We start from the raw sequence: 20,865 nt of genomic DNA, 5'->3' as shown, positions 1-20,865 counted from the left end.
ATAGAATTTTTGACAATAGTATTTAAAAAATATATAAAAATATTACGCTTGAATTTTGAATATGTATTTCTCTTATTCAAGGATATTCATAATTATTATGTGTAGAAAAATATCTTCTTTTTTTTTTTGTTGTATTTACGCAATATAATTTTTTCGAAAATTCAATACAATCCCTTGCATATGGCTCTGGTCTTGTTTGACTCAAAAGATATTGGAACATTTTTGAATAAATCAATCAAAGAAAATGAAGGGATAAATCTTAACTAAGTATAATAAACTCTAGAACTATGGGTATAAAAGATGAACACAATGGATAATATTGCTTGATCTTGCGAGGATGAATGATCGAGCATTAAGGATGCCGATTGTTTATGTAGCAAAGTATTACAGTCAGTGTTCTTAGCTAGAAAAGCAAAAAGCCCCCTTTACAAAGTTGTTTTTTCGCTATATATAAGGGACAAACCCCTTCTAAACCCTAAAAAATATATCATAGGGAATATTCGAAAGAATATCCCTAATGCCCTTATTGGGCCTACAATACTGTAAAAGTCGTACAGTCTCTGTTCGCTTGTTTGTAGTCCTCCACAGGACGTCGAGCTACGAAGATCTCGTCGTCTGTCGTATTCGTCAATGGTCGTGGTCGTCCAAAATTTGTTCTCTTACAGTTAATCTCTCCGCTTGTCGAGGTTGCAACTTGGTGCGTTCTTGATAAGCGGACACCACCCACTCTTGTAGAGAAATTTGGTCTTACGGAGCGTTATGTCTTGGCCAATAATGGGAAATCGGCGTACTCAACAAGACACCGGATAGTGTATCTTATCGGGAAATGACATCATCTCCACATGCATCATCATTATACGTGTTTTCGAGACAGGGGTTGAGTGTTTGCCATTTCGATTTCAGTGCCACTCTACAGCCTTCCACTTCGATTCTGGCGCCACCCATCCTATAAATAGGTGGAGGGTTTGTTTTTTTCAAAAACACTTGGTCGTTTCATTTCTGGTTATCCTTTCTCATCTCTCCCGTGTTTGCTCCAGCGATTTTTCTGCTTCCTCTTCTCCCATTCTTCGTTCATAACTTTCTCTGCTATTTTAATACCTTTTCCGTTGAAGAGATGCCAATAACACATCGTTCTCGTGAGGGGGTTTCTGACGCCACCCCGTTGTCCGTGGCGCTCCTTTCTGGTGGTGAGGACATGACGGTGGAAGAGGGGGACAACTTTCCCACCATAAAGGAGTTGTTGCCGAGACATCCTACGTCTCGAAGCGACTTTCTCAAGGATCATCCTCCTACTCCTACCACGTGCTCTCTAAAGCGAAACAAGTCCATATCGATGCTCTTCATGCAAAATATGGCATCCTCGCTCATGTTGATATGGTTCCAGCGGGAAGGGACTTCGTGGAAGTCCATAGGCCTGGGTATTGTGCTTTTTATGAGTACCCTTTTGTGATTGGTCATTCCTTCCCCTTCTCCCATTGGCGGAAGAGTTCTGTCGATTCTATCAGGTTTGCTCGGCGCAACTTTCCCTATACATGCTTAAGATACTTCTACTGTTGACAAAGTACGCGAAGTTGGCAGGGTGTGAGGTTACCGTTCATCACCTTCTGCACTTGTTTTCACCCGGCTTTCATAGGGGCACTATGGTGCATTTGAGGCACCGTGGGACAAAAGGGCTGGTGGTTGGGACAGACGACCGAGCAAGTCGCAAATTTTGGCATAAGTACTTCTTCGTTAGAACCGAACATATCGTGTCTGACCCTGCTAGGTTCCCAGAACGGTGGAATGAGAATCGTGAGTGTCGCCACTTATTTTACTCTTTCTTTCCTTCTTTATTTCTTATAGTGTTTGTTCGCTCCTCGTTTGTAGCTATGGGGCATCCACCCCACCCTATTGCCGGCATAAGGGATTGGGTATCTCGTCTGTTGCCCCATGCAGCGGAGACTCGAGATTGGACCGCTTTCGTGAAACGCTTCGGGCCTAGAGTTTCATCTGGTAAGTGTTTTCTCCTGAGTCGCTACCGTCATCTTATTAATACGACTCTTTACGATGACAGGTCGAGGAGCTTCTAGGCGGAGAGCCCAGTCCCTGCATTTCGACAGGCTGTTGTTGCTGTAGGAATGCAATTTACCTTGAGTGAGTCTGTCCGGAAGGGTCGTGCTCAACCGATACCGATGGGAGATCCTTATCGCTATATGGCCGTAAGGGAAGAGACCTCTTCCGTACCGACCTGTCACCTTGTGGACGAATCCTCTAATGGGGATGAGTCATTACTGAGGAAAAGGAGGAGGGTTGAGCTTGGGAAGGATGTGGCCGTGGATACTGGTAAAAGTAGGACGGGTGCGTTGTAGACAGTGCTTGTGCCTACGTTTATGGCCGACGCCATCTTGGCGGGGAGGTCTCCCCATACGGAAGGGGTTTACCCAGGAAGTGGTTCCGTACGCTCCATTGAGGGTGGTGCATTGTCTAACGTCAGAGGGGGCCTACGTATCGAGGGTGAAGGCTCGGGTTCAGATGTTGACCTGAGGGATGTTTGTGAGTTTTCAGAATGCCATACTCATGTGGAGGTCCGAGTGGAGGGTTCTGATCGGCATATAGTTGTCCTAGGGGACTACAACTTGTTGTCGAACTGTGATCAGGTGGCGCCTGCTTTAGCCCTTTATGTGCTCCCCTGAAAGCGAGGCTCTTAAAGAGATGAGTGACATGGAGTTGTCTCAGAGCGTCGCCGGCATGGCCTTGCGGGTGGATGTCTTTCTTTTCCTTTTTGTCGTTGGGTTTGCATTGTTATTGTCGACCTGTCTTTTTATTTTAACTTCTTTCTTGTTGTGCCAGACCCTTATCATGGAGATCGAGCGCGAGCGCAGGAAGAGGACGGCCATCTAGGGGAAGATGTCTTCCAAATATCAAGAATATCGCACTAAGCATTGTGTGATGGCCGACATCTATAATTAGGACCCTGACTTTTAATTGTTCCTCGAAGGGCTTAAACAGAGAGAGGATCAATTGGCGCGCAAGGTTGAGGAATTGAGGGAACGGGATGAGGACCTTATGAAAGTCGTCGCCCCCAACAGTGAACTTGAGGCGTCCCTTAAGGTGAAGGAAAACGAGCTCGAGTTAAATAGAGGGGTGATGGCTGAGAACGCCGACTTACAAGCAAAGGTGACCAGTTTGACTTTCGAATTAGGTACGAAGGTGGCGGAGATTAATGATCTCAAGGGTGAGTTGAGTGTGAGTGTCGATAAACTGGCGATTGTTATTTCTGAAGCGGCGGTTTTGGAAGATACCCTCTATGTCTGTAGGTCAAAGTTGACCAAGGAGAAGGAGGCATCCGCGCTTAAGTTAGAGGGGCTTGAGGGTCGCGTTAAGGAGTTGGAAGCAGAGCTATCCGCGTTGACCGATCAAGTGGCATCACTGAGAACAGAGGATGCTCGTCGACACTCGCAACCCTCTATGTCTCGTGCTTCGGTCGATCCTATCGTGCCTCATCGTTTATATGAGTTGTAGGTTTATGCTGAGGCCCAGCTGGATGTGTATAAGACTCTTCATGCCGATGGGAGGGCATCTAAAGTAGAACTTCAAGATAAGCGTGCCAAAGCTCGTGCAGCTCGCGAGGCATGCGGATATGATCCGCTTACGCCTGATGGAGATGATATTAACTCTGATGATGCGAACCATCTTGCCTCTGACTCTTGGTATGAAGATGTTTATGGTGCCATGGATGATGTGTAATTTTTGGGTTTGTACTTACTTTTGCTTCAGGATTTTTGTAAGGGCGTCTTTGAGACCATTGTAAAGATAGGTGCTGGTAACATTTTGTTGTAATGAAAAAATTGTTTTGTCGATCCAGTGGCAATCTTTGTTATATTTTTGTCGATTTGAGTGATGTCGGATCCTTTCCTTTGGCGAAGGCCTTAGCCTTTGGGATGTTACCTTCGAGCCGATATCGAAGTAATATCTCGTCGTAGTTCAAGTGAAGTCGAACTTGTATCTTTGTCGATGGCCTTAGCCATTGGGATGTTACTTTCGAGCTGGTGTTGAAGTAATTTCCCGTCGTAGTTCGAGTGAAGTTGAACTCATATTTTCGTCAATGGCCTTGGCCATTGGGATGTTACTTTCAAGCTGGCGTCGAAGTAGTATCCCGTCGCAGTTCGAGTGAAGTCAAACTTGTACTTTTGTCGATGGCCTTAGCCATTGGGATGTTACTTTTAAGCTAGCGTCGAAGTAGTATCCCGTTGCAGTTCGAGTGAAGTCGAACTTGTACTTTTATCGATGGCCTTAGCCATTGGGATGTTACTTTCGAGCTGGCGTCGAAGTAGTATCATGTCGCAGTTCGAGTGAAGTCGAACTTGTACTTTTGTCGATGGCCTTAGCCATTGGGATGTTACTTTCGAGCTGGCGTTGAAGTAGTATCCCGTCGCAGTTCGAGTGAAGTCGAACTTATACTTATGTCGATGGACTTAGCCATTGGGATGTTATTTTCGAGCTGTTATCGAAGTAGTATCTCGTCGCAGTTCGAGTGAAGTCGAACTTGTACTTTTGTCGATGGCCTTAGTCATTGGAATGTTACTTTTGAGCTGGCGTCGAGGTAGTATCCTGTCGCAGTTCAAGTGAAGTCGAACTTGTACTTTTGTTGATGGCCTTAGCCATTGGAATGTTACTTTTGAGCTGACGTCGAAGTAGTGTCCCATCGCAATTCGAGTGAAGTCGAACTTGTACTTTTGTCGATGGCCTTAGCCATTAGGATGTTACTTTCGAGCTGGCGTCGAAGCAGTATCCCGTGGCAGTTCGAGTGAAGTCGAACTTGTACTTTTGTCGATGGACTTAGCCATTGGGATGTTACTTTAGGGCTGGCATCGAAGTAGTATCCCGTCGCAGTTCGAGTGAAGTCGAACTTATGCTTTTGTCGATGGCCTTGGCCATTGGGAGTTTCATTCATACATTGGAGATTTGATTATATTCCTGTAGGAAATACATGTTGACTTTGTACATATAATGGAGATTTGGCTATCTACACCTAGTCCCTTCATTACTCAGCCTAAAGATCATGTCGACGGGCGTGGTAATGAACAATACTTCGGACCTCGAGACGTCTTCCTTATCGCTTAATTAAAAACCTCACCGAGAAAACTCGATTGGGACAAAACCCGGATGAGGGAAAAAGTGTACGACTTAGGTGGCGCCTCTTTTCAGAAGTGGAAGTATTTGAGATGGGCGACATTCCAATTGTATTGGAGTAGTTTTCCTTCCATTGTCTCTAACTGGAATGCTCTTTTGTTTGCTGTCACCATGATTTTGTATGGCTCGTCAATATTTGTTCCCAATTTTCCCTCATTAAGGTCCTTCGCTGCTTGTGTTTTAGCTTTGAGAACATAGTCTCCGACCTTGAGGGGTCGTACTTTGGACTTCTTGTTATAGTACCTTTTTGCTTGTTGCTTTTGGGCTACCATTCTTACGTGGGCCATATCTCTTCTTTCTTCGACTTTATCCAGGTCTTGTAGCCTGCTTTCGTCGTTACTTGGTCCGTTTTTATTGGAGTACCTCAGGCTAGGTTCTCCGATTTTGATGGGTATAACCTCGTCAGTCCCGTAGACTAGTGAATATGGCGTCTCGCCTATGCTAGTTTTTGGCATGGTGCGGTATGCCCATAGTACTTCTGGCAGCAGTTCAGGCCGTAGCCCCTTGGCGTCCTCTAGCTTCTTTTTCAATATATTCAATATCGTCTTATTTGAGGATTCGGCTTGGCCGTTGCCGGCGGGATGGTATGGTGTGGAGAGTATTCGCTTGATGTGCCATTTTTCAAAAAAACTCGATTATCTTCTTTCCAACGAACTGAGGTCCGTTGTCACAGTTGATTTCTTTAGGAATGACGAAGCGGCATATTATATTTTCCATATGAACGCGATAACTTCTTGCTCACGTATTTGTGTATATGCACCTGCTTCCACCCATTTAGAAAAATAGTCAGTTAAAACCAAGAGGAAGCGTACCTTACCTCGTCCTGCTGGCAGGGGTCCGACGATATCTATTCCCCACTTTATGAATGGCCATGGCGAAGTGACGGAATGTAGTAGTTCTCCTGCTTGGTGTATCATAGGGGCGTATTTTTGGCACTGTTCACATTTCTTGACGTAATCTGCAGCTTCTTTTTTCATGGTAGGCCAGTAGTATCCTGCGCGGATGAGGCATCTGATGAGGGCACAATTTCCCATATGGGCGTTGCAGTTCCCCTCGTGTACTTCTTCTAGTACCCGCCTTGTTTGATTTGTCCCAAGACATTTGGCCAGGGCGCCGCCGAACGTCCTTTTGTAAAGATCATCATTTACTAGGTTGTATCTGGCCACCAGTATTCGGAGCTTTTTGGCTTCTTTATTATCTTGTAGGAGCATCCCTTCCTGCAAATATGCTACGATACGGTTGTGCCAGTCCCAAGTTAGGTTTATAGAATGTACCCCGACCTGGTCTATTGAGGAATGGAGAAGGGTGACCACGTTTTCCTTATTGATATTTCTGGTGGCTGTTGCTAGCTTGGCGAGACCGTCCGCTTCGATATTCTGCGCCCTAGGTATCTGGTCGAGACGGCATTCGTCGAATTCCAGTAGCAGTTTGTGGATTTCTGACTGGTACTTTTGTAGTCTCTGTTCTTTGATTTGGAAAGTCCTAGTGACTTGGTTCACCACGAGTTGAGAGTCGCAATGGAGGGTGAGTCATCGAGCGCCATATTTGAGGGCTAATTTCAATCCTGCAATCACAGCTTCATACTCGGCCTCGTTGTTAGTCATCTCGGGGCACCGTATGGACTAGGGAATTACTTCGCCCGTAAGACTTCGAGGACGAGTCCCAGTCCCGATCCCGATGCATTAGATATGTCGTCGGTGTAGAGGACCCAGAGGTCGGAATGTGCGAAAGCGCAGAGCGCCTCCTGCTCTACTTCAGGCAATACTTCTACGCTGAAATCGGCGACAAAGTCGGCGAGCACTTGCGACTTTATAGCAGTTCGCGGTTGATATGTTATGTCATGCTCGCTTAATTCTATGGACCATTTGGCCAACCTACTTGATAGTTTGGGTTTGTATAGGATTCCCCTGAGGGGGGAGGTCGTCACCACCTTTTTGGGATGGCATTGAAAAAATGGTCTAAGCTTTCATGAAGCTACGACTAATGCCAGAGCTAGTTTCTCAAGGTGGGGGTACCTTGTTTCGACATCAATTAAGGTTTTGCTGATATAATAAATTGGAGATTGCGTACCTTTGTTTTCACGGACCGAAACTGCACTTACCATGACTTCATAGACTGCTAGGTACACTAGGAAGCATTCGCCCGGGTCTTCCTTGACGAGCAGCGGCGGCAAGGACAGGTATGCTTTTAGTTTTCTTAAGGCGTCAATGCATTCTGAATTCCACTGTATCCCGTGATCCTTCCTTAGTACAATGAAAAATTTATGGCATCTATCTGATGATCACGAGATGAAACTCGATAGGGCGGCTATTCGCCCTGTCAATTTCTGTACCTGCTTTTTGCTGGTTAATGTCTTCGGTATTCCTTCGATAGCCTTGATCTGATCCGGGTTGACCTCGATACCCCTTTGTGACACCAAAAAACCGAGGAACTTGCCTGAGATTACGCCAAAGGTGCACTTATCGGGATTCAGTTTCATCCCGTATCGTCTTAATATTTCGAAGGCTTCCTTCAGATGACCAATGTGGTCCTCTTTCCTTTTCGACTTTACTAGCATGTCATCGATGTAGACCTTCATAGTCTTGCCAAGTTTTTCTTTGAACATTTTGGTGACTAGCCTTTGATAATTCGCCCCCGTGTTCTTAAGTCCGAATGGCATGACTCTATAGCAGTACGTTCCTTGGTGAGTGATGAAAGTGGTCTTTTCTTGATCTTCTTCTGACATTAAAATTTGGTTGTAACCAGAATAGGCGTCTAAGAAGCTTAATAGTTCGTGCCCCGCTGTTGCATCGATGAGCTGGTCGATATATGGTAACGAAAAGGAATCCTTTGGGCATGCTTTGTTCAGTTCGGTAAAATCAACACACATCCCCCACTTTCTGTTCTTCTTTTTTACCATGACCACATTGGCAACCCACTAAGGATACTTTGATTCTCGGATGGAACCATTAGCGAGCAACTTATCAACTTCTTTGCTGACTGCCTCGTTGATTGCGGCATTGAACCTTCTCCTCATTTGTCGTACTAGCGGGTAAAGAGGGTCGACATTCAGCCTGTGTATGGCGATATCCCTTGGGATTCCCGGCATATCTGAATGGGAAAAACAAACAAATCGGCATTGTTAGTTAAGAACTCACAGAACTTACCTGGTTCTGAGAGGTTGTGTCACGACCCATTTTCTGAACAAACCGGGACCGGCACTCGATCACTAAACATGACAGAGTGAACCATCTCTGCTTATAAAATCTATTATAACTCCAAACCTTATATGCAACAAGGCAATGCTCTAACCAAATACTTTTGATTAATTTTAAATATTTAAATAAATCAACTCCAAAACTTTATTCGTAGTAACTACTGAATTGCTAAGTTATTATCAAAAACATCTGAATCTTAACCCAAAGACTATGTCTATGAAACCTCTACTGATAAACTGATGCACTGCTCGGGACATGAGATTTTCTGGCCAGTTCTCTAAGTAAACAAAGAAATAACTAAATAAAGATGACTCTAAGTAATACTCCACGAATAAAAGCGGAGCTCACCACTAGCACTGGAAGAGAAGGAAGTCCTAACCCGTAGCCTGCTCGCCTGCAAAACCGGTTCCTACGTTGTACCGCAGACCAATGTAGGTTCCCAAAAGAGAACATTTGTACCATCCATTGTACTCAGAGAGTCTCAACAACAAGGGCGAAACTTTAATAACATATACGTTAAGAGAAAAGGTTCTAAATGCATTTAAAACATAGAGCTTATAAGAATAATTCTAAATAATTGCATAATAGCAGTTTATGAATATTCTAAAAGAAATACTTTTCTTTTTCTTTCCTATAAAAAAATAGTTCACTTTATACATTGGGAGTTCCAACTATCCTGACTTAATTCTGTTTCAGTCACTGTGTGATCGGGACGGGTTCGATCCCAACCTGATCAAATAAGCCCAATCCATGAGGTGCCACTCGCTTCATGTTTCTCAGCGCTCATGTATCATACCTTAGCATGGCTAAGTAAATCCTCAGTAACGAGACCCTCGGCTCATGTGCTCCTTACTTTGGCACAAGTAGTTTCAGGAAGTCAATGCCATATCAAGACCCTCGGCCTGGACGATGACCCCTTCTCAGAATAGAGGATACTTTCAAAAATCTTTTCTTTCTAAAACTTCTTCTTGTGACTTTTCAAGTCTAAATCTTTCATATATACTTACTCTAGAATCATTGTCCAAAGTCTAAACCACATAGCAGTGCATATATAGTAGCGTCTTTAACTAGAGATAATAATTACTGTCCAACTCTAGCATAAGTCTTTTTTTTCATATAGACACCAATGTAGCTTTCTCGAAGACAATAATCATGCACAATCCCTTTCCTAAAGAAGGGACATCAGAAAACCTAATAATACAAAATGCCAAAGACCTATAAAATAAAGCTAATGAACAAGTAAGTAATCAAATAGGCACGTAATTCCAAATGTAAGATCCTTATAGATAAATTCTCACTCCTAAATCATGTTCAATCTGTACGCTCACACAAGGATAGTTTTTTTTTGAGCAAATAGGAAATATATATATATATTAAAGGTTAAGGAACATGCAGTACATGAGATTCATAGTTAGTGTCACATAGGACACTTTGGTTACCTAGGCTTGCTAAATTTATACAAGCATCATACGATAGTAGTTTTCCAAAAACATATTGTTCTAAGGAGACAGATAACCAACATGCCTTGTGTAGATAAAACCAACAATGTAGAAACAATTCTCTTACATGCATGGTATGGGTTTTCCCACTGCTCGTAACCCCATATGCAAAGATCGTGCTATATCAAAATAATCATCTAAACTTTAGCTAGAAAATAATTCTAAGCTAATAGGTACTTACTACTCCAATTAAGTATATATTAACTCTTTTATGCAATTCATCAAACACCTTGTATGCGTGCTTTTGTGAGTTAAACCACTTTAATAAAGGATTATATCAACTTACCTCAATACTCCTTGAGCCAATACATAGACCCTAGACCAATTTATGCCCGTCAAACAATTGATTCTACAACAACCAGTGCATTTTATTTGATTTCAAAGTTTCACACCTAAACATGAAATTTGATGTTGATACAGAGAAAGAAAGGAATTAACTATTCAATTCTTACCTATTACTACTATGGGGTAATTGACAGTAGGGAATTTCACATACTTGAGTTCAGGAATTAGCGATTGGTAAGAACCCTAGAATTTTCCGTTGCTTGCGTGAGTATTTTCGCTGGGACGTGTGTCTGTTTCTTATATGCAGAAGTCTGCTTGGAGTTTCTTTTTCGTTCGAAGGCTTAAGGCTTTAAGCCTGCTTACGCTTTTCAACGGATTTTATGGGCTTAAGGGCTTTGGTTATTTTGTCCCCCCCCCTCCCCGTTTTTTTTATAACTTAACTAAAAATTAATGATACCCACTTTTAATAATTAATAATATTAAAATTATTAATATTCCCTAATTGTATAGCCACTTATTTATAAATATAGATGTAACTCAAAATCACTCACAAGGGTTTAAATCCGTAATAGAAGTATAATTTAAGGTGGAAAAAATTAAATTCTATATTTAGCGAGTCTTGAAATTTATATAAATTTGAGGAGTGTTACAATCTTCCCTCCTTAAAAACATTCGTCATCGAATGTTGCTAGGGCCTTATTCTTAAGCTAACAATCATTTCTTAGGTCCTTGAGCCTCTTAAGTTTTCTTAGCACTACTCACTCTTCCATGGGACTCAAAATTTTGGCTAACTCCCTTAATTTTCAAAAATTTCGGCAGAGTTTCTCTTGTAAATTGGACTATCTAAAAAAGTATCCCTATCACAAATACTACAACTACACCAACAACAACCAAATATACCATAACAGGCCATTCATAGGCACCATACATAGCTCATAAATTAATTACTCACACTACGGCAAGGAGGTACCACAATAACTAACAAGAATCTAAAGCACAATAACTTTAGCATAAGTACATCACTTTAATGAATTAAATATACTACGGAACAACTAAATTACTACAACAACTAAGTTTAATCTAGGAAGGACATAAACACTTGCTAACTTGTATTTAATAAATGAAATATAAATGTCAAACCAACTTAGGTTCACATACCTTTTTCCTCAAATAAATATGGATATTTCTTTCTCATATCTTCCTCGACCTCCCACGTAGCCTCTTTTGAATCATGATTACTCCACAAAACTTTTACCAATGCTATATCCTTTGTTCTCAACTTTCTTACTTGCCTATCGAGAATTTCTAAAGGTACCTTTTCATAAGTCAAGCCTTATTTAATTTCTATGGTATCAGCAGCTATTAAATGCGACTCATCATGAATGTACTTTCTAAGCATAGACACATGAAAGACAGGATGCACATAGGACAACTCAACGGGCAACGCTAGCTCGTAAGCCACATTTCCCTTCTTTTCTATAATCTCATAAGGTCCAATAAATTTAGGACTAAGTTTCCCCTTCTTACCGAATCTCATAACTCCTTTAATTGGTGAAACTTTCAAAAATACCTTGTCACCAACCATGAACTCTAAGTCACGATGCCTCTTGTCAGAATTGGACTTTTGACGACTCTGAGCCGCTTTCAATCTTTCTCTGATTAGCTGGACTTTTTTTAAGGCATCACAAACAAACTCTAGACCAATCAACGACACCTCTGCTGGTTCAAACCAACCTACTGGAGACCTACATCTTCGCCCATACAACGCTTCATAAGGAGCCACACTGATGCTAGCCTGATAGTTGTTATTGTAAGCAAATTCTATAAGTGGAAAGTGATCATCCCAACTACCTCCAAAATCTATAACACACGTACGCAGCATATCTTCGAGAGTCTGAATGGTCCTTTCTGCCTGACCATCGGTCTGTGGATGGAAAGCGGTGCACAAATTGACCTTGGTACCTAATCTTTTCTGAAATGCTCGCCAAAAATACGATGTGAACTGAGGGCCTCTGTCAGATATGATTGAAACTGGAGTACCATATAATCGGACTATTTCTTTGATGTACAAATGCTCATACTGCTCTGCAGAATCTGTCATCTTTACTGGTAGGAAATGCGCGAACTTTGTTAGTCGGTCTACAATAACCCAAATTAAATCATACTTACAGTATGTGCGAGGTAGACCTACTATGAAATCCATATTAATCATCTCCCATTTCCACTGTGGTATCTCTATATCTTGAGCTAGGCCACCGGGCCTCTGATGCTCGGCTTTGACTTGCTGGCAATTCAAACATTTAGCCACATGATCTGCTATTTGCTTCTTCATACCTTTCCATCAATACAACTCTTTCAAATCTAGATACATTTTGGTAGCACCTGGGTGGATAGAGTACCTCGAACTATGAGCTTCCTCCATTATGGCCTTCATAAGACCATCTACATCAGGCACACATAACCGATCATTTAACTTCAAAACTCCGTCACTTCCTAGAGTGAAAGCAGTGATTTCTTTGTTTCTGACTCCTTCTTTTAACTTCACTAAGTACGGATCTTCGTATTGCTTAGCCTTAACATACGCAAAAAGGGAGGATTGCGCTAAGTCATAAGCAGTTATACCTTCTTCTTCGGTCTCATCTAATCTAATTCCATCATTTGCTAGTTTTTGAATTTCTCGGCCCAAAGATTGCCTTTGTACTGCAAGATGGGCCAAGACACCCATTAACTTCCTACTAAGTGCATTTGCTACCACATTAGCTTTGCCCGGGTGATAAAGGATGTTGATGTCATAATCTTTCAATATCTCGAGCCACCTTCGCTGTCTCAAATTTAATTCTTTTTGCTTGAAAATATATTGGAGGCTCTTGTGATCTGTAAACACTTCAGAATGCTCACCATAAAGGTAGTGTCGCCATATCTTTAATGCAAACACCACTGCTGCAAGTTCCAAGTCATGTGTGAGATAGTTCTTTTCATAATTCTTCAACTGCCTGGAAGCATAAGCAATAACTTTTCTATTTTGCATAAGAACACAACTAAGACCAACTCTGGAAGCATCACAATACACTGTGAAACCACCCGAACCTGTCGGCAAGGTTAATACAGGTGCAATGGTCAACCTCTTCTTTAACTCTTGAAAACTCTGCTCATAAGCATCTGACCACTGGAACTTAACTGCTTTCTGGGTCAACTTAATTAATGGAGCTGCAAGTGAAGAAACCCCCTCTACAAACCTTCTATAGTAGCCAGCTTACCCCAAGAAACTTCTGATTTTGGTTGGCGTTGTCGGCCTTGGCCAATTTTTGACTACTTCTGTCTTCTGAGGGTCTACTTTTATGCCTTCACTAGATACCACGTGGCCGAAGAATGCCACTGACTGCAACCAGAACTCACATTTTGAAAACTTGGCATAAAGCTCATTCTCCTTCAAGGTCTACAAGGCTATTCTGAGGTGTTTTGCATGATCTTCCTTGCTCTTAGAGTATACCAAAATATCATCTATAAACACGATAATAAAGGTATCAAGGAATGGCTTGAAAACTCTGTTCATGAGGCCCATGAATGCAGCTGGAGCATTTGTCAACCCGAAGGACATCACTAGGAATTCCTAGTGCCTGTAGCGAGTTTTAAAGGTTGTTTTACATATATACTCTTCTCTAATTCTCAACTGATGGTACCCCGACCTCAAGTCTATTTTTGAAAAGTATTTTGCACCCTGAAGTTGATCAAATAAATCATCAATTCTTGGCAGTGAGTACTTGTTCTTAATGGTAACTTTATTCATCTGCCGATAGTCGACGCACATTCTAAGAGACCCATCTTTCTTCTTGACAAACAGGACCGGGGCACCCTATGGTGAAACACTCGACCTGATGAAGCCCTTGTCAAGAAAGTTTTTCAACTGTTCTATCAACTCATTAGATTCTGCTGGAGCCATCCTATAATGAGGTATAGATATGGGCTGAGTGCCTGGTATGAGATCAATGCCAAAGTCTATAATTCTTTCAGGAGGAAGTCCGGAAGGTTATCTGGGAAAACTTCTAGAAATTTTCTAACAACTGGCACAGACTGAAGAGCTGGTGGTTCTGATTCTGGATTAATGATGTGAGCCAAATAGGCGAGACACCCTTTACTGACCATTCGATGTGCCTTAAGGTAAGAAATAAACTTACCTACAAGCGATGCTGAACTATCCTTCCACTCTAAGACTTCTTCATTTGGAAATTGGAACCTGACTATCTTGGCATGACAATCTAACATGGCATAACGAGAAGATAACCAATCCATACATATGATCACATCGAAATCCACCATTTCTAACTCTATGAGATCAGTTTTGGTGTTGCGACCTTGGACTGAAACTATACAACCTCTATAGACTCTTGTGACTTTCACTGACTCGCCAACTAGAGTAGATACTAGGAATGGCTCACTAAGTTGTTTCGGTTCTAGCTCGAGGTTAATTGCAAAATATGGAGTCACATATGAAAACGTTGAACCTGGATCCATTATAGCATAAGCATTATGTGAGAAGATTAGAAGTATACCTATAATAACTTCTGCAGATGCCTCTGCACTCTGACAATCAAGTGTGGCAAACAAACGGGGTTGTCCCCCTCCTTGAGTAACTCAATCCGCACCTCTGCTTGTCCCATGCCCTGTCTGATTATGAGAACCACGAGCCTGAGGTGGTGCAACTACAGTAGCTGAGGAACTAGAAGGACGAGTTGATCCCCCACTGAAATTACGTCTCAAATTTGGGCAGTTGGCCTTTATATGACCAATGTCTCTGCAATGATAGCAACCATGAAACCCGAGCTTGCACTGACCTGAATGTTTCCGTTTACATGTTCCACAAAGACCTTGTTGGTATGAATGTCACTCAGCATGACTCTGGCTATGTGAGGATGATGTCCTAAAATTCTGATTCTGGTGAGACTAATTTCCATAACTTTGAGTACGTTTGAAGGAAGACCCACCACCTGACTAATGACTTGACTGAACTGGTGCTAATGACTCCTTATTAGAGGAATCCCTTCCACCTCCGCTGGATGCACCATTAAACCTGCCCGATGTCCAGGCTTTCTTGTTATGCTCTTTTTCTTCTCTCATTTGTTGTCTGTCTTTTTCTAAGTGCTTGGCAAATCCCACAACAGAGGAGAAGGCTATCATCCCTATCGCTGCAGCTGATGTCGTATCCTTAATATGGTAAGCTAAACCGCCAACAAACCTGCGAATCTTTGTTTTTTCTATCTTAACCATGTGAGGAGCATGCTTAGCTAACCTTATGAATTCAATGTAGTACTTTTGCATGCTTTTATTCCCTTGCTTGAGTTGTTCGAACTCTGTAGCCTTAGCTTCCCTATCCTCTTCTGGGATAAAGTTAGCCATGAAGGCCTCTTCAAATTCTTCCCAAGTAGGCGGACTATCATCTTCATCTCTTTCCTTTTCCCACATCTCAAACCAAGCGCCGGCCACATCTCTAAGCTGGTAAGCAGTCAGCTCCACAACTTCATCATCAAATGCTTTCATCACTCGGAGGGCTTTCTTGACACCCTCCAGTCACAACATTAGATCTTCATCAACTATAGAACCATGGAACACTGGCGGACTCAACTTCAAAAATTCATTCATTCTTGAGGACTCAGAATTGTTCTGTATATTTGATTGAGGTGGAATCTCATCTCTTCTCTCGTTCTGGTTGGCCATAAAGGCTTTAAACATCTCCATAGCACTGTTGACAACATTAAACATTTGACCCACCTCGGGAGATATAGTTTCCTAAGACGGAGCTGTTGGGAGCGGTACTGGATCCTGAGGTACTGGATCATTATGCTCCACCCCTTCTTCATGTTCAACCCGGGGTACTTGAACCCCCTTTGTGGATTTACCCTTCCTTTTCTGAGTTGAAGCCTTTTTAGTTCTGCCTTGAGCCACAATAGTAGCAATAGTTTCTTGAGCAGCATCCTGAGTGTCGGTGTCAGGGTTGCGAGTATGAGCCATCTCTGCGAGGTTTAAAGAAACGAATACATTAGATAGTTTCTTAGAGGTAGGATCTACTGCACGATCTAATGTATGAAAAAAAATGAGACTTTTTCCTAAATGCGTGTAGCCTCCTGTTTATAAGTATGACGCACTTCATACACATAAACAAGACACTCCTAACACGGCTTCATAAACCCCTAGGACTCCATAAACCTGAGGCTCTGATACCAAGTTTGTCACGACCCATTTTCTGAACAAGCCGAGATCGGCACTCGATCACTAAACATGACCGAGCGAACCATCTCTACTTATCAAATCTATTATAACTCCAAACCTTATATGCAACAAAGCAATGCTCTAACCAAATACTTTTGATTAATTTAAATATTTAAATAAATCAACTCCAAAACTTTATTTGTAGTAACTACTGAATTACTGCTAAGTTATTATCAAAAACATTTTAATCTTAACCCAACGACTATGTCTATAAAGCATTTATTGATAAACTGACACACTGCTCAGGACATGAGATTTCCTGGTCAGTTCTCTAAGTAAACAAAGAAATAATTAAATAAAGATGACTCTAAGGAATACTTCACGAACAAAAGTAGAGCTCACCACTAGCACTGGAAGAGAAGGAAGTTCGAACCCGTAGCCTGCTCGGCTGCAAAATCGGTTCCTACATTGTACCGCAGACCAACGTAGGTTCCCAAAAGAGAATGCTAGTACCATCCATTATACTCAGTGAGTCTAAACAACAGGGGCGAAACTTTAATAACATATACGTTAAGAGAAAAGGTTCTAAATGCATGTAAACATAAAGCTTATAAGAATAATTCTAAATAATTGCATAATAGCAGTTTATGAATATTCTAAAAGAAATTCTTTTCTTTCTTATAAAAAAATACTTCACTTTATACTTTGGGAGTTCCAACTATCCTGACTTAATTCTGTTTCAGTCATCGTGTGATCGGCACGGGTTCGATCCCAACCTGATCGAATAGGCCCAATCCACGAGGTGCCACTCGCTTTATGGTTCTCAGCGCTCATGTATCATACCTTAGCATGGCTAAGTAAATCCTCAGCAATGAGACCCTCGGCTTATGTGCTTCCTACTTTGGCACAAGTAGTTTCAGGAAGTCAACGCCTTGTCAGGAGCCTCGGCCTGGACGATGACCCCTTCTCAGAATAGAGGATACTCCCAAAAAAATTTCTTTCTAAAACTTCTTCTTGTGACTTTTCAAGTCTAAATCTTTCATATATACTTATTCTGTAATCCTTGTCCAAAGTCTAAACCATATAACAATGTATATATAGTAGCGTCTTTAACTAGAGATAATAATTACTGTCCAACTCTAGCATAAGTCTTTTTCTTCATATAGACACCAATGTAGCTTTCTCAAAGATAGAAATCATGCACAATCCCTTTCCTGAAGAAGGGACATCAAAAAACCTAATAATACAAAATGCCAAAGATCTATAAAATAAAGCTAATAAAGAAGTAAGTAATCAAAGACGCATGTCATTATTCCAAATGTAAGATCTTTATAGATAAATTCTCACTCCTAAATCATGTTCAATCTGTATGCTCATACAAGGATAGTTCAATTACAAAGATACATGCTGGAAAAGGGAAAAGACATGCCTTGTGTAGATAAAACCAACAATGTAGAAACAATTCTCTTACATGCATGGTATGGGTTTTCCCACTGCTCGTAACCCCATATGCAAAGATCGTGCTATATCAAAATAATCATCTAAACTTTAGCTAGAAAATAATTCTAAGCTAATAGGTACTTACTACTCCAATTAAGTATATATTAACTCTTTTATGCAATTCATCAAACACCTTGTATGCGTGCTTTTATGAGTTAAACCACTTTAGTAAAGGGTTATATCAACTCACCTCAATACTCCTTGAGCCAAAACGTAGACCCCTGACCAATTTATACCCGTCAAACAATTGATTCTACAACAACTAGTGTGTTTTATTTGATTTCAAAGTTTCACACCTAAACATGAAATTTGATGTTGATACAGAGAAAGAAAGGAATTAACTATTCAATTCTTACCTATTACTACTATGGGGTAATTGACAGTAGGGAATTTCACATACATGAGTTCAAGAATTTGTGATTAGTAAGAACCCTAGAATTTTCTGTTGCTTGCGTGAGTATTTTCACTGGGACGTGCGTTTGTTTCTTATACGCAAAAATCTGCTTGGAGTTTCTTTTTCGTTCGAAGGAGTAAGGCTTTAAGCCTGCTTACGCTTTTCAACAGCTTTTATGGGCTTAAGGGCTTTGGTTATTTTGTCCCCCTTTTTTTTGGTTTTTATTTTTATTTTTTATTTATTTATAACTTAACTAATAATTAATGATACCCACTTTTAATAATTAATAATATTAAAATTATTAATATTCCCTAATTGTATAGCCACTTATTTATAAATATATATATGTAAGTCAAAATCACTCACAAGGGTTTAAATCCGTAATAGAAGTATAATTTATGGGGGGAAAAATTAAATTCTATATTTAGCAAGTCTTGAAATTTATATAAATTTGAGGAGTGTTACAGGTTGTGTCCGATATAAGTTTTTTTCGTGCTGTCTGTGTTGTCTAATTGAACGGGGTCGAGGTCTTCTACGGTTTCCTTGCAGGCTTCTACGACATCCGGGTCTTTGATCGCCCGGGTTTGGTTCCCGATATGGCTGATTGCTATACTTCTGCACTTGTCCCCTTTAGTTGTTGGGTGTGTGTGCAGTTTTGGGCGATTCGGTAGCATTCATGGCCGGTGTGTTGTTCGCCCCGGATGCTGAATATTCCCCATGGGGTAAAAAATTTGATTACTTGATAGAAACTTGACGGGACGGCTCGTATGGCGTGTATCCATGGACGCCCTATGATAGCGTTGTAGGCTGCTTCCTGGTTCATGACGTGAAACGTCATTTCCAAAGTGACTCCTCCTTCCAGAACGGGTAGCACTATCTCCCTAGAGGTGCATTCCACTGCATTATTAAAACCCGTTAGTGTTATGCAACGCGGTACTATCTTATCCTCAAGCCTCATCTGTACGAGGTCTCGGGGATGAATAATACATGTGCCACTTCCGTCATCTACCATTATTCTTTTTACATCGGTATCCACAATATGTAAAGTTATAACCAAAGCATCATAGTGAGGGAAAGACAAACCGTTGGTATCTGACTTATCGAAGATGATACTATCTTCGAGGTCGTCATACCATTCGTGAGAGACAGTCCACTTGAGTTTGTGTGTGGTGGTGAATTTCATATGGTTTATTACTGTATCATCGCCGCTGCCAATGATCATTTGTATGGTACGAGCTGGTGAAGGTGGTTTTGGTGGTCCTTGAGGTTGATCGCGTCCACGAGTGAAGTTAACCCGTCCTTGATCGCTCAACAGTTCTTTCAGGTGTCCCTAGTTTAGCATTCTTACCGCTTCCTGTCGCAGACTTATGCAGTCTTCAGTCTTGTGTCCCCTTTCCTGGTAGAATTCACACAGAATGTTAGATCTCCGGGTTCTCGAATCTAACTTCATTTTTTGTGGCCACTGCACCTTTGTGCCGAGCTTTTCTAGTGCATACACTATTTTTGAAGGAGAAACGCAAAAGTTATGAGTAGATAATAGTGGAGGCATACCTCTTTCGTTTTAATGTGGCACGGTGTGTCGAGGAGTGACATCTGTATGTTGTGGAGGAGGTGGGATGGACGTCCGGATGTAGGGCTGATGCCTTTCTCGATTGAAATGGGATAGTTGATCCCTTTGACCATCGTTGCGGCGATCTCTCCTTGTTTCGGTCTGGACCGATGTTAGCCATTGGATCGGACCATTTAGGTCGTCCTCGTCTGCCCTTATTTCGGCATAGTAGGCATTATGGATTTCTTCCCACGTGGTGGGAGGATACTTCATAAGTCTACTCAGCAGCTTTTTGGTTGTTTTCGACCCGTTTCTATTTAACCCATTTTGGAAGGCTGCTACTGCCATCCCTTTGATACATTTGGTAGGCTCATTCTTACCCTATTGAATCACGCTAGGAAATCCCGAAGTCCTTCGTATGTGGTCTGCCTAACGGTGAAGATGTCATTTACCCTAGCTTCTGCTTTTTTCGCTCTCGCGTGAGCAGTGACGAATTTATCCACCATTTCTTCGAACGTTAATATGGGTCGTGCTGGTAGTTGGGAATACCACGTTAGCGCTACCCCTGTCAGGGTTTCGCCGAACTTTTTCAGCAGTACCGATGACACCTATTCTTTTGACAGATCATTGCCTTTAACTGCCGTGACGTAGTGGATTATGTGATCTTCCGGGTCTGTGGTGCCATCATATATTTTCAAGATGGCGACATTTTGAAGTTTTTTGGAATAGAGTGGGGAGTTGCCCCTTCACTGTATGGTTGCTCAACGAATCAGCCTACGTCACATTTTGGCAGCAATTTCGGAGCGCCCGATATTTTACCGACCCTTTCTTGATGCTCCTTCATTTGATCACGGAGTGTTTTGTTCTCGTTTTCCATTTCTTCCATTTTCTTTAAGATGGTTGCAAGTGCATCGTTACTTGCATCAATGACAGTATGAGTGCTACCTGTGCGTGGAGTTTCTGGCTCATCAGTGGCAATTGCGGTTTCTGCGTATATTGTGCCTCTGATATCCCTTTGAACGAGTTTGTCGAGTATGTTGTTCAAATTATTTGTCAACCACTCTT

The 20,865-nt window shown here is 41.6% G+C and overlaps 1 protein-coding gene across 1 annotated transcript; it reads right to left on the bottom strand.

Annotated features, from left to right (window-relative positions):
- Nucleotides 1-12,494: 12,494 nt before the first annotated feature.
- On the bottom strand, nt 12,495-15,547 carry LOC138890204 (uncharacterized). Its single transcript, XM_070173570.1, has 4 exons — nt 15,151-15,547; nt 14,797-14,985; nt 14,329-14,655; nt 12,495-13,360 (listed from the first exon to the last, which is right to left on the bottom strand). The coding sequence occupies exons 1-4, from the start codon at nt 15,545-15,547 to the stop codon at nt 12,495-12,497; spliced, it is 1,779 nt and encodes a 592-aa protein (XP_070029671.1).
- Nucleotides 15,548-20,865: the final 5,318 nt, after the last annotated feature.

This window comes from Nicotiana sylvestris, chromosome 4, assembly GCF_000393655.2.
Source record: "Nicotiana sylvestris chromosome 4, ASM39365v2, whole genome shotgun sequence".
Lineage (NCBI taxonomy): Eukaryota > Viridiplantae > Streptophyta > Magnoliopsida > Solanales > Solanaceae > Nicotiana > Nicotiana sylvestris.
Note: the sequence above shows the minus strand (reverse complement) of the source record. Positions and strands in the feature narration are given on the sequence as shown.

What these genes read in the sequence shown, in the direction of transcription:
- LOC138890204 (XM_070173570.1), bottom strand. Translation starts at nt 15,547, where the DNA reads ATGGCTAACTTTATCCCAGAAGAGGATAGGGAAGCTAAGGCTACAGAG. An exon ending in ATTAGCACCAGTTCAGTCAA is followed by an intron (nt 14,986 to 15,150) that starts GTCATTAGTCAG and finishes GGAAACATTCAG; the next exon opens with GTCAGTGCAAGCTCGGGTTT. An exon ending in AGGGCATGGGACAAGCAGAG is followed by an intron (nt 14,656 to 14,796) that starts GTGCGGATTGAG and finishes TAATGGATCCAG; the next exon opens with GTTCAACGTTTTCATATGTG.